General features: G+C 31.3%; 1 protein-coding gene across 1 annotated transcript; it reads left to right on the forward strand.

Moving 5' to 3' along the window:
- The first annotated feature begins 3,343 nt into the window (after positions 1 to 3,343).
- LOC143054577 (baculoviral IAP repeat-containing protein 7-like) lies at positions 3,344 to 12,789 on the forward strand. The gene is made up of 5 exons (XM_076227598.1): positions 3,344 to 3,372; positions 7,430 to 8,958; positions 9,532 to 9,730; positions 10,188 to 10,388; positions 10,806 to 12,789. Exons 2-5 carry the CDS (start codon positions 7,513 to 7,515, stop codon positions 11,000 to 11,002), a joined length of 2,043 nt encoding a protein of 680 aa, XP_076083713.1. The 5' UTR covers positions 3,344 to 3,372; positions 7,430 to 7,512; the 3' UTR covers positions 11,003 to 12,789.
- Positions 12,790 to 15,182: the final 2,393 nt, after the last annotated feature.

The raw sequence follows: 15,182 nt of genomic DNA on the forward strand, positions 1-15,182 counted from the left end.
AATAACAATTTATAAAAGTAAACCATTAAAGGTCAAGACTCAAGATACGGCCTTCAACACGGATCCTTAATTGGCGCATACCGAACAGCAAGCAATAAAGGGCTCCAAAAATCAGTAATGTAAAACTATTCAAACGGAAAAACCAACGGTCTAATCTATTATACAAATAGATCCTCTATTATGTAAACCCTATCTAGATCTTATATGGACACGCGTCGTTGTGGTATGCTTTTAATTACTGCAAATCTATAAAACATTACTAAAATTGCTAAGAAACTTATGAAGCTTAAGTAGTTGTAAATTAAGAGAAATGTCTTAAAACTATTTTCTACGGAAATGAATTTCTGCGTAGAAATCGTCGGCCTTACCCCTTTCAACATGTTTTTCCTACTACATACATGTATGTGTGCACATTTACCTCTGAATTAGGGGTTTCTGAGTACATCTGCAGCCTCTCCCGGATGTGTCAATTTCAAATTTTTAGTATTATAGGAATAGGCTTTTAATTTCTGAATTGCGTGGATGTGAAATTCTCACATATTAGTTACAAACAAAAGTGAAAATTCTTAATGATAATATTTATACCAAAATAAGGGTAGGTTTGGAGAGGGCAGTGGGCGCTGGACGCGGTTCCTGGTTGTGGAATACAACGGAAAAAGCAATAGATTTTATAGAAAAGTACTTGTAAATTAATGAAAATGAAAACGTTTGATTAATTATTTGTTCATATAATTGATATCAATTTCCTGACAATTTATAATTGTTACACCACACATAATATAATTTTACTTTTATAAATAATGAATAGTTGGACTTTTCCGTTTTTGTTTGCTATCATATTTGATTAGGTCAGCATTTAAAGAACACCTTTAATCGTAAATACACAAATATACATGTAGGAGCATGTAAATCTATATATAAATAGAAATCCTTTGGAAAATTTGAAAAAGATTAATGTATTATCTATAAATATCGAGATCAACATACTTAAATGGTTATATCGACATATATGTATCAGTTGACAGCTACTTAGTGTCAGAGGTACGTTAATATTTAATCTAAACTAATGCCATTTATTGAAATAATTAAAAAAATTATAAAAACAAAACCTTTGATAATTGCCCGAAAGCGTTATTCCTAACTTATTTTTGACGGACAGAAACTACAAAAACATGCCACATATAATGCTCAAAGGCCTTTCTTTGCTGTCATATGCCAAAAGTTCCAACTTGCCTTTTCCGATTCCTTCTAGATTTTCTACTGACAACATTTCAACGCTTTCAACTATAAGCAATGAACTATTTATTGTCTCTGGGCTTCAAAATGTAGTAAATTACTCAATTTTCAACAGAAAAGCTCACACGTAGGCTTTGCAAATTTGGTTGAAATGTTTGCTTCCGAAATGTCGCATTCGAACCTAAAAGGATGTGAAATTAAAAGCTTAGCCATTAATTTAAAACAAAAAAATAACCTTATTTCCCACAGAAATAAAAAGAGCCTGTGTCGCTCACCTTGCATGGTCTATCTGCATATTAAACAAAGGACACAGATAAATTCATGACAAAATTGTGTTTTGTCGATCGTGATGTGTTTGTAGATCTTACTTTACTGAAAATTCTTGTTGCTACAATTATCTTTATCTATAATGAACTTGGCCCAGTAATAACAGAGGAAAATATTTTGTAAAAATTTACAAAAATTTATGAAAATTATTAAAAAATTACTATAAAGGGCAATAACTCCTTAAGGGGTAACCTGACAATTCTGGTCGTTTTGACTTATTTGTAGATCTTACTTTGCTAAACATTATTGCTGTTTACAGTTTATCTCTGTCTATAATAATATTCAAGATAATAACCAAAAACTGCCAAATTTCCTGAAATTACTAGTTCTGGGGCATGCAGCAATCCAACAACAGGTTGTCCGATTTGTCTGGAAATTTCAGGGCAGATAGATCTTGACCTAATAAATAATTTTACCCTCTGTCAGATTTGCTCCAAATTCTTTGGTTTCAGAGTTATAAGCCAAAATCTACATTTTACCCCTATGTTCTATTTTAGCCATGGCGGCCATCTTGGATGGTTGGCAGGGTCACACCACACATTTTTTAAACAAGATACCCCAATGATGATTGTGGCTAAGTTTGGTTAAATTTGGCCCAATAGTTTCAGAGGAGAAGATTTTTGTAAAAGTTTACAGACGACGGACGACGGACGCCGGACAACAGACGACGGACGCCAAGTGATGAGAAAAGCTCACTTGACCTTTCAGGTCAGGTGAGCTATATAAATGTACAAGTTTTTAATTTTTAAAGTCATTTCACAATTATTTTCAAGTTTACATACAACATTTTGGACTGTTCAAAGCAAACTTTACAAACAATAAAGGTTGGCAATTTTGGTGACATTTATCACATACGGCAAAATTTGGGGTCCTTTAATTGCTAATGTGCGAAATTTGTCTGTTGGTTCATATATCATTTTAACTTTCACTTTTTTGTTACGCCAGCGTTTAAAAAACTACACATGTCAGCATTTAACAAAATGTAAACAAAAGCTCATACTTTTTTTTATGTATATTGGTAAATAGTTGAATATGAGGGGGAGGACAGGGTGGTACCCTTCTCCCTATTCCCACCCCTCTTCTCCTTTCTCCTACCCCCGTTCTCCTTTCTCCCATTGGAATAAAACATCTCCTTTTGAGATATTTTTTCTTGAAATTTTAGAAATTTTTTTAAAAGGAGAGATATTTTATTTTTTCTCCTTTCTCCAACTTTTTCTCCTTTCTCCCAGCCTTCCTCTCCTTTCTCCTACCCCCTTTCTCCTTTCTCCCACCCCCTTTCTCCTTTCTCCTACCCCCTTTCTCCCTGTCTCCCTTACCCCTGTCCTCCCCCTCGAATATAATATCAATGGTACAAAAATGAACCGTGTATACATAATAAGTTAAACTTAAGATACAGATGTAGTTATAAAATATAAAATTTCGAAATAATTGACAAATAAAGTCCACGAGTCGACCTAGTAGTGATTGGATAGATATAAATATAACACACGGTTGATCATTTGCAGGTCAGGATTTTTTTTTTAAAAGGGGGGTGTAGGGTGGTCTCTAAACTAGGCAACATTTGGAGTGAAATATTAAATAAGTATGTATAAACCTTAAATGAGCTCATAAGGGGGTTTAGTCCCCCGTACTACCCCCACCAAATCCGTTTGTTTATACATTATAAGTTAGACATTTAAAAATAATCTATAGATCACGTGTCATTTTGGATGAATCATCTCTATTCTAGATTATTCTAAAAATAAACATATATATGTAAACATGTAAACAGTATTACTCATTATATGGGATACCCTTTAACAAGCTAAGGTAATCGTTTTTAAAATATTACAAATGTACTAACTCAGATAGTAATAAAATAAATTAAGAATTTAGTGTTTTTACATATTATTATGATTAATATTAAAATTCATTTCATTTTTTCTCGATATTGATTAAAAGCTATTAAAAAGTAGCTCTTATAAAACGATATGAAAGTTTACTTACAACTTGATCAACGTGCGTGTTAATCATTGTTAATTGTATGGTATTTAATTTAACTAAGTAAACGTGCGTTTATATCTATTTCATAAATGTACTGGTTCAAATAAATAATGTCCGCTGTTTTTACCATATAAAAACACTTCCCCCCTTTTTATATCATTTTTTTTAACAACAACAAAAAACTGTATCACCTAAGTTTTAATCAAAATAATTCGAATAAAAATAATTTTATTATATATATATATATATAATAATAATTGCACTATGTTTTCACGTGTAAGATTTCGAATTATTTTTATTAAAACTTAGGTGATACAGTTTTTTGTTGTTGTTAAAAAAAATGATATAAAAAGGGGGGAAGTGTTTTTATATGGTAAAAACAGCGGACATTATTTATTTGAACCAGTACATTTATGAAATAGAATAATAACATTGCAAATCACAATTATATTATTACGCATACTTTATTATCAAGTTAAGTGTCTGCCCGTTTAGTAAGTCAAAGTTTACAACAGTTACTGTTACTTAACTTTAATATAATTATACTTTTCACATGTAATTTACAGGAACTCGTGTACGCTCATGGTTTATAATCTACTCTTTTAAAAATCCAAATGACCTAAGTTTCAAAATCTTGTTTGAAATTATCTCTGTTCAGGTATTGATTCCTAACACTTTAAGCCTGAAAGCTTAATTAAGGTTATTTTGACAAAAGTTGTAAATGAATAATACAAAGAAATCAATAAAAGAACCATTGAAAGTGCAATATTTTGTAGTGGTCATCACTTCTTAAATGATTGAAAAATTTGGCAAAGTTCCAAGTCATTCGTCTATTTATACATGTTACAGTTGTGCAACTTTTTTTTCAATACTTTTTTCAATAGTTATTTCATTATCTTCAGACATAAGCTTTGTCTTTAATACACAAAATTATAGTTGTGCAATTTTTTTATCTATTGAAAAGTTCTTTCGTGACGTGTTATAACATCACATATTTCAACATAGAATAAATATATTGGAAAAATATCAAATATGATATTATAGACGGATGAATGTAACAGAAAATAAATAGGGGGAGGGCATACACATAGAGAAGAATGGGAAATTACGATACAGTTTTGATCCCGTATTTACATTTTGATAAAGATTTCCATATAGACTATTTTTTACCTGATTAAATCAAATATGTAATAAAAAATTTACCTTCATGTGCTACTTTTTGAGTAAAATGAGGTCGAAATTTTGTATATGATCAACATTCCGATTTGTGGCCGTATTTTCCCTTTCGAAAAAAAGACATAACATTTTTGTTTTAAAAGATAAACACAAATTGTTTTTTGTTAAATAATTTGTAATTTCTGTATTTCATTAGTATACTAAAGATTTATACATTTTTTATTCAGAAAATAACTCACATTTATCAAATGTTCATTTTTTGCTGTATATTTTTATACGACCGCAAAAATTGAAAATTTTTTGGTCGTATATTGGTATGATGTTGGCGTCGTCGTCTGCGTCGTCGTCGTCCGAATACTTTTAGTTTTCGCACTCTAACTTTAGTAAATGTGAATAGAAATCTATGAAATTTTAACACAAGGTTTATTACCACAAAAGGAAGGTTGGGATTGATTTTGGAAGTTTTGGTCCCAACATTTTAGGAATTAGGGGCAAAAAGGGCCCAATTAAGCAGTTTCTTGGTTTTCGCACTATAACTTTAGTTGAAGTAGAAATCTATGAAATTTTGACACAAGGTTCATGACCACAAAAGGAAGGTTGGGATTGATTTTAGGAGTTTTGGTTTCAACAGTTTAGGAATTAGGGGCCAAAAAAGGGCCCAAATAAGCATTATTCTTGGTTTTCGCACAATAACTTTAGTATTATAAGTAAATAGAAATCAATGAAATTAAAACACAAGGTTTATGACCACAAAAAGAAGGTTGGGATTGATTTTGGGAGTTGAGATCCGAACAGTTTAGGAATTAGGGGCCAAAAAAAGGCCCAAATAAGCATTTTTCTTGGTTTTCGCACCATAACTTTAGTATAAGTAAATAGAAATCTATGAAATTTAAACACAAGGTTTATGACCATAAAAGGAATGTTGGCATTGATTTTGGAAGTTTTGGTCCCAATAATTTATGAATAACGGGCCCAAAGGGTCCAAAATTAACCTTTGTTTGATTTCATCAAAAATTAGATAATTGGGGTTCCTTGATATGCCGAATCTAACTGTGTATGTAGATTCTTAATTTTTGGTCCCGTTTTAAAATTGGTCTACATTAAGGTCCAAAGGGTCCAAAATTAAACATAGTTTGATTTTAACAAAAATTGAATCTTTGGGGTTCTTTGATATGCTGAATCTAAAAATGTACTACTTACATTTTTGATTATTGGCCCAGGTTTCAAGTTGGTCCAAATCGGGGTCCAAAATTAAACTTTGTTTGATTTCATCAAAAATTGAATAATTGGGGTTCTTTGATATGCAAAATCTAACTGTGTATGTAGGTTCTTAATTTTTGGTCCCGTTTTCAAATTGGTCTACATAAAAATCCAAAGGGTCCAAAATTAAACTAAGTTTGATTTTAACAAAAATTGAATTTTTAGGCTTCTTTGATATGCTGAATCTAAACATGTACTTAGATTTTTGATTATGGGTCTAGTTTTCAGGTTGGTCCAAATCAGGATCCAAAATTATTATATTAAGTATTGTGCAATAGCAAGAAATTTTCAATTGGACAGTATTCAGCAATAGCAAGAAATCTTCAATTGCACAGCATTGTGCAATAGCAAGAAATTTTCAATTGCACAGTATTGCGCAATAGCAAGAAATCTTCAATTGCACAGTATTGCGCAATAGCAAGAAATATCTAATTGCACAATATTGTGCAATAGCAAGAAATTTTCATATTTTTCAATTGAAGTTATCTTTCTTTGTCCAGAATAGTAGTTGAATCAACTTAAATCATTGCTTTATACAATATACAATGTATATTCACTTTTTCTACCAACTGATAAATTAAAACAATCTTTACCATTCAGTGATAACAAGCAATTTTTTTTACATTTTAATATGTATTTAAATGAGTAGTTATTGTTGCAAACTCCATTAGAAATTTGAATTGAGATCACTCGGTTTTGGAATAAGGGAAAGGGGGATGTGAAAAAAAAATTGGGAAAAGGGGGGGGGTCAATATTTTTCATTTCAGATTTCATAAATAAAAAGAAAATTTCTTCAAACATTTTTTTGAGAGGATTAATATTCAACAGCATAGTGAATTGCTCAAAGGCAAAAAACAATTTAAGTTCATTAGACCACATTCATTATGTGTCAGAAACCTATGCTGTGTCAACTATTTAATCACAATCCAAATTTAGAGCTGAAACCAGCTTGAATGTTGTGTCCATACTTGTCCCAATCGTTCAGGGTTCAACCTCTGCGGTCGTATAAAGCTGCGCCCTTCGGAGCATCTGGTTCAAATTTAAAAAAAATGCACTATTTACGTTTTCATGACAATTGGCACACATAATCTTCTCGCGTAATCAAACCAAATGGCATTTTAAAAAGTTGGGTCCATGTACTCGTTTTCAAGTTAAATAAGTTTGAATGATATAAATCAGTCGAAAACTGCATCTTTTCCCGATAAGTCATAGTTTGACGTCTCAAAAATAACAATTTACGTTAGCAAAGTCATTACCTCTCCTGTAACTGTGTCGTATGCCCTTAAAACTAAAAAGAATAGGTAAATAAAGATGTCTGCAATATAAGGAATGGATAATAACAATGAATAATGGAACAATGAATAATATGTAAGTATAAACAATTATTCTCTTTATTTGATACAATACTATATTTCTCTACTTAATTTAATCATTTTTCTTGTTTTAGAAGTTTTTGCAATTGTGTGTTGTTCAGATACATCAGATATTGATCCACTAATACAATTGCCACGCAGACTCATTGATTCAACAATGTGCCAACCAAGATTATTCCAAAGATCATTTAGTGATACTGGGCAATCGCCTTTTATGCTTTCTCGTTCTGTACAAACTGACCCAACGCATGAAAACACGCGCTCACATGATACTGAAGAAACGCAAAAAGACACAATCGTGAATAAACGGTATGAAAACATTTGCAACAACCTTAAAGAAATCAAGGTTAAATTCGAACAACTGATATCAGCAGCTGGGCTCTCGGGCCCAGCACAACTACCAGAAGTTATAGATAGACTCAAACAATTTGCTCGAATAAAAGAAAACTCAAAACAATTAAAATTGACAGTAGAAAGGCTAGAAACAATGGCTGATAAAACTATGTCTTCGGATATGGAACACATTATAAATCATCATGATCAGGAGTTTACGGAAATACGCTATGGTACTGTCAATAACGTTCAAAATGAACCAAGCTTACAGAAAACTAAAGAAAGCTACAACGTACTTGACGATTTATTACGACTGCGTAATTTCCCACACTCTCAACCTCAATTATGTCCATTCAGTTTAACAAACTATTTTGAGAGCATATCGAGTGGTGAGCCAGTATCCCACGGCGAGTCAATGTCAAATGAACTTCTGAGAGTGTCATCGTATAGCAGTTTCCCACGAGAAATTAATATAAATTTAATCAAAATGGCTAAAACTGGTTTTTACTACATTGACGGAAGAAAAACAAAGTGCTTTTCCTGTGGAATTACATATGACAGATGGAAATCGGGTGACGATCCTGTTGTTATACATAAAATGCTATCACCATCATGTGCACTCCTAGCCGAACCCAGAATCTCATCGTCTGCAAATCAAGAAGAACAGACAACGGTTGTTCCGAATAATACTGATTCTACTGTTGATACAACAACTATTTCGAGTCAAGGTTTGAATCAGTCAGAAAATGCGTCATCAACATCTGAGCCTAGATTACAAATAAGTTCATCTTACAATGGTACCAGCAACAATGCACAGGAAAGACAGGGGAACCAACAAAGTTCACCATCTAATAGAGACAGAAGTAACTCTGCAACAGGGAATAGTCAAGAAACACAAACATCCAAAGAAAACCAAAACGCTACTGGTACCAGTTCATGCCAGCATAACACCGAATTCGAATCACTTGGAATACACCTGGAAAAGCCTAAGTATCCAAACTATGCCTGCTTGACTGTTAGAATCAGTTCCTTTGAAGGCTGGCCATCATATTTAGACCAATCACCACGCCAGATGGCCCTGGCTGGTTTTCTGTTTGCTGGTTACCATGATTATACAAGATGCTTTTTCTGTGGGGGTGGTTTAAGAAACTGGGAGGCAGGTGACGATCCATGGGTTGAACATGCACGATGGTTTCCGAAATGTACTTTTCTGAAACAAAATAAAGGAGAAAAGTTCATCAACGCTGTTCAGAAAAGACAAAAGGAAATAGTAAGTAAAATGTTTGACACAATTCAACTAACCCAAATGTACATTGTCAGGCAATATAAAAGCTACTAAGGGTCTAATGCATGTTATATTCACTACATATACTATTAAGGCAAAAATATGAAAAACAAATATAATAAGATTAACAAGGATAATTAAGAAATCACTGATTCTACAATATGACAAACATAAAAGATGATTTCAATGAAAAACGAACTTTCTTATCCGTTTACATGCTAAACAAATAATATTGTATTCAAAAGAAAATACTTGATTTCGATAACCCTCCCCCTTAAAAAAAACAAACCCAAAACTATAATAATATTAGATTATCAGGGATTTTTCAAGTAGTTAAAAATGCGAACCGATATGGGGTAGATATATTATACATTCCGATTGTGTTCTTGTCGACACGATTACATGTTCTTCTGCGAAACACAATGCAACAGTTAATTTTTATTTGCAAATAACATAAACAATAATTTTATCAGTGTGCATACACGATTTATCTTAACTGTTAAATTCTCACTTTTCATTCATTGAAAGGTTTAACATAATTGATCTTTTCTGTTTCAGGACCGAGAAACAAATGCAACAAATACACAAGAGACAACATCGAGAGCTCAAACTTCTTCCTTGGCTGTTAATAACAGTACTGCTAGTACAACACAGAGTGACATATTACAAACTGTTGCAGCTAGAAGTGTCATTGAAATGGGATATACAGATCAACAAGTTATAAATGCTTTTCAGCATCTAACAACTTCAGGAAAAGGTATGAGCTCTTGCAATTCTATTACACGTGTAAACATAAAACACATGATATATTATTAGATGAAAGTAATTGTTCAAGAACATTTGTTCAATTACATTAAAATGTTCTTTGACTTAAATGAAACCGACATGTCTATATATAACAAATGCAATTAAAACGCCCTCTTAGAAATGCATATTCCTATATGTCAAAAGACAAACATTTTTGCAGTGCAGTTACATAGATCAAATTTGTGTATTAAGCAAGAAGAATAAACAAAACCATTAAATAAAAGACCATTTAATTAGATTTGCAGCCTTAAGCATTATCACACAATTACACATTTCAGGAAATGTAAGTTAACATATATATGAAAATCAATATTAATCATAGTCAAATGTCTATAGAATTGCTTTTTTTTCTCTAGATTACACGCATCAAGAATGCAATATCATATTATATTTCTTAATACTTTCAGATATAAATAGCATATCAGCAACAGACATTATGCACATTTTACTAGATGATGAAGCTCATCCTCAACAGCAAGGAGCCACATCAGACGTGACTCAACATGAAAATAACATGAACACGGCAGGTGACCACAAATCAGATAGTACCAGTACTCAGTGTAATGGCTTAGACAACACAGTAATTGAACAGAATTTACTCTTTGATGGTATGCTTTCTATTTATTTTCTTAATTTTGTAAACAATTAAATTGTCAAAAGCAAGGATATATACAAATTAAACTATAAGAGATATTTCAGATTTTTAGGTAATACCTTTCAGCAAGTAAGTTCAAAGTAATACCTTTCAGCAAGTAAGCTCAAAACTATAAAATGAAGAATTTCTGATATGGAATTGAGAAGTTATTGAACTTTATTCTTTCAAATAGCGACGGGCGTATGATGGGCTCATGTCGCAGCTGTTTATTGATATAGTAAAATAAGCTAAAAAATATTTAGAATTTGCAATTTGACATTAGAACTGACTTTCTTCTTTTTTCTTGGCTAAGGTAGTATGAACTAGCAATTAATCAAGAACAAGAGAGCATTTTACATAAATACAGAAACTCTATTTTTTCTTATTTCAGATACAGAAAATCTGATAGAGGAAAACAGACAATTGAGGGACCAGCGACTCTGTAAAGTGTGTTTAGATCTAGAGGCATCCATTGCATTTCTGCCATGCGGACATATTGTGTGTTGTATTGACTGCGCTCCTGCCATGAGAAAATGTCCCGTATGTAGGACGTATGTGAAAGGAACAGTAAAAACTTATCTTGCATAAGTTACTTTTCAGTGACTCTATAAAGCAAATGATTTAGATGACTACCAAATTATGTTCCAAAACCAATATTCCATTTTGAAAGTATAATTATTTTACTTTTCTTGTTATTAGAAGTAGATTTCCAAGGTCTTGTAATGCACTTCTGTTGTTATTTATATTTTGTACTAGTCTATTGTATTGTTAAATATGAGTTGAATACATGTATTTGTTGTAATAGTGTTCGTCTGTGTCTAAATAATATATTTATGTACCCCTGTTGCACAATTGAAGCCACTACAAGTTTTGCAAATAAAGTTTACAAAGTTTACAGACTATTTTTTTTTATATCAAGACATCTATTTTGTTATTATTTAAAAAAAAGAAATTAACACCTCTGTTAAAAAAGTTATACTTTTGTTTACATGTTAGAGAAACTAACGATAACGTACGATGTTCGTATATCCGTTACAAGAAAAGACCTAATTATCTTTTAATGTTATATAAATATAATTATGATATTTTGTTTAGTGAATAAATAATTGTCTGCCAGTGCATTTACTGTATTTCTATATCAGACATCTTAGTGAATACGCAATTTTTTTATGGTTCGATCAAAAATGGGATGATTTACAATTTGTATTAATACAATACAATATATTAGTAATGTAATATGTTTCAAATACTAATATAACTATTTTTGATGATGCAGATCTTAAATAGTCTAAAATGTTTGATTGTGTAAATTGGAGGCTTAAGTTTGATTGCTTCTGTTCAAATATTTTTCATAGACTCATCATGGTAATTAAGAGCTTTGTATATTCTTTAGTCACGTGTCTATTCGCTTACGCATTCCCTTTATATTTAATGATTAGTATTTCAAAAGCTTTAAAGAATGTGATAGGAAAAAGCACTTAAATACTTGAACATAAAAAATAACATAAAAGAATTATAAGTGTATATCTGTTTTATTAGTCAATTCTAAAGGAAACGTCAAGTTTCATCTTTTTGTGAAGTTCTAGTCATAAATTTAGATATTTAATAATCTAATGACTGACGCATTTACACTGTTAAAGTAGTCAGAAGTTCATGATACATACAAAATTTAAATCTTAAAAGTGAGGATGATATAAATATATGTCAAATAGATTTCAGTCTTTCAGGATGTAACAAGATTTCAAACTGATTAGTAACTTATGTGTATATATATAGATATTTTAATGTGTGGTGACACTTTAATAAAATAATCTTATCTATATCTTCTCTTAGTAATAGCAGTGTCCTCATATAACATGACGCTATTTTTTTATAAGTGTTACGCTTTTGTGTTCCAAATATAGTCAGTCTTTCAGAAATGTTTTTTGTTTTATTTATTTATATTTTGTTGAATGCATACCTTGTTATCTTGGTTACCATAAATGGATTTACTTTTGTTATTGTTATTCTTAAGGTTGATTTTTTAGGTATATTGATAAGGCATATCTAAGACTTATGTTACTCTTGTTGTTTTAATCTCAGGTAAGATACACAATAATTTTTTTTTATATTCATAACTTGTGATTCACTTTATACATGGTCACCTGACATAATTGCAAGAGAAAGCTGAATGTGCTGATTTTGTCATAATTTATTCATATCTGTTAATATTGTAATTTTCTATAATGTTATATTTTTGTATCCAATTGCTGAATATTTTTTATTGGTTTTTTTTGCTGTTATTTTAGTTACATAGATTTGCAACTGTGTTCAAAAAATACCATTACTCCTTTGTTAATAAAACATTAAAAAAAAGTATCATTCAAAAGAATCAACTTTCATTTCTTTTAACCATAAGGATTGATTAAGATAAATTATGAACATCCCTGTATTTCCGCCATCCGGTAGAACATGTTTAATTTTTTCTTAAGCGGAAGTCTATATGGCTATGCAGATGTTTGAATTCGAAGGCACGTCCGGTCGTATTTGGTACGTTGGGTTCGATATTTTATGGAGGAAGAATATCATGTTCTCTGTATTTTAACGGAACCCTTGGAATAATTCCCAAGGGTTCATCATGGTGCTTCATATTTGAATTTCTGTCCCTTATACCTCTGTTTCGGTTAAGTCGAATTATTCCGGGCTTCATCCTATCGATCTACCTTAAAATATAAAATTGTTCCTATTGCATTAATTGATAATTCATTTTCGTCCTAATTATGTATACAACGTTGCAAATGGAAGACTACCCCTATCCAACTTAGTTTCATTTAATTTCATGTCGGCGCTTTTGCAGATCCAACGTATTATATTGATATTTATTATTTTAATGATTATTCATGAAACATTTGTACCGGGCATTAATTAAATATGTTTCGTTGTTGTTCTGAAAACTTTCGTTTATTTGTACTACGGAACTTTTAATGTCAATTGTAGTGTAGAACGCTCTATGAATAAGTATACTGCAGCTTTGAAATCTTAGCCAAGCGTCGTATATATTATAGTTCGACTTACGATGACTTTAAAAAAAAAATGTTATGGACAGTAATTTTATTCAATTTAAAGTTCTTATTTATTATCCCATGTTTCCTTTTATTGTTTAAATATATATCAAATTTTTATTATCACTTTTACTACATACGTGTAGTTTATAGATTGTTGTTGATTTATTATTATTGTTAGTACACAGTTGATATATTTTTTATTATCGTTAGTTCATATTTGATACAGTTGTTTATCATTTTTTCTTTATCTGTAATTAAATGTTACCTCAAATAAATCATGTGTTGTGATATTGTACTGTGTCTGTGGTATTTGTCTATAATAAAAAAGCATTTACATTTTTGTTATACAATGTTATACATATACAAGTTTTTATTATAATTTCCGAACGTTTAAATTGTATACAACAATGTCTTTAAGGGAGAGTCATTGATTTATAACACTCTCCTAAATTGAATAATTACATCCTGGATTCTAAGCGGGTCAGTGTTTTACCTCTGTCCAGCTGTACATTATCTGTCTATCAACCCGTCAATTTGTTCTTCTATCCAAATGATTTATGCCAATCTGATAGTGTTCATCCATTTCCAGATCGTTCCTTCATCACCTGTCTGCCTTATCTTTTTATTAACCTTTTATTATTTTTTTTTGTATACGACCACACCATATGTGCGGCTTGTAGTAGTATGTCATTGTCGTCGTCCGGAGCTTGAACTCTGTGTCCAGACATACCCCAACTGGTCAGGATTCGACCTCTGTGGTCGTATCAGGCTGCGGTCAGTGAAGTATTTTCTTGTCAACGTGTGAAAAAAATTGGTGCCATTGTTTGCAGCAACTACGAACATCTTTTCTACATTTAATACCATCAACATAGACAGATCAGCTAAACATTCAGACCGTCAAACTTTATATATATACTACATTTTAAATGTATACTTTTTACTGCATGCTAATCTGACTTGATAATATTTTGAATTTCCCCCATCTCAGCATACCCAAGCTATTTGCCAATACTGCAACATATCTGACATAACCATCACTATTAAGGTTCTTCTTCATAGTAGCTCGCATTTGATATATCGTTTCATCACAATATGATTAAAAGTCTTTGTTATTCAATAAAGTCACTGCATTTACAACTTTTCGAAATTAAAAGACAAATAATCTTAAGATTGTTCTTATGTTCAATACACAAATAAGTTTACTTAGACAAAAATTAGAAGACGTTTTATGATTCCAATGGAGAATCATTAACAAGAGTTTTTTTTATATAGAGTAGACCGTTGGTTTTCCCGTTTCAGTGGTTGTACACTAGTAATTTTGGGGCCCTTGATAGCTTGTTGTTCGGTGTGAGCCAAGGCTCCGTGTTGAAGGCCGTACATTTACCTATAATTGTTTACTTTTATAATGTTGTTTTGAATGGAGAGTTGTCTCATTGGCACTCATACCACATCTTCCTATATCTATTGGCATGTATCTGCTGTAAAGTCACAGACGCAACTACGATATCCGTTCTTTTGTTGACTTGATTGATACCGTTAAAGAGAGGCAATACATATCAAGGTGTCTCAAAATAAATTAACTTATGACTGAACATTCATGTAGTTGTATGATAAGGGTAAACAGAATAGCGACAATGGGACAAATCTAAGTAAACTTCGGTTAAAAAAATAACAGAGAAAAATATATCTGAATAAAAGATTTATAGGCAGTAATAACACAATAT

This window comes from Mytilus galloprovincialis, chromosome 12 (assembly GCF_965363235.1).
Source record: "Mytilus galloprovincialis chromosome 12, xbMytGall1.hap1.1, whole genome shotgun sequence".
Classification (NCBI taxonomy): domain Eukaryota; kingdom Metazoa; phylum Mollusca; class Bivalvia; order Mytilida; family Mytilidae; genus Mytilus; species Mytilus galloprovincialis.

Coding starts and splice junctions, on each gene's coding strand:
- LOC143054577 (XM_076227598.1), top strand. CDS start 7,513: ATGTGCCAACCAAGATTATTCCAAAGATCATTTAGTGATACTGGGCAA. Junction 8,959..9,531: donor AGAAAAGACAAAAGGAAATA/GTAAGTAAAATG, acceptor TTTCTGTTTCAG/GACCGAGAAACAAATGCAAC. Junction 10,389..10,805: donor ACAGAATTTACTCTTTGATG/GTATGCTTTCTA, acceptor TTCTTATTTCAG/ATACAGAAAATCTGATAGAG.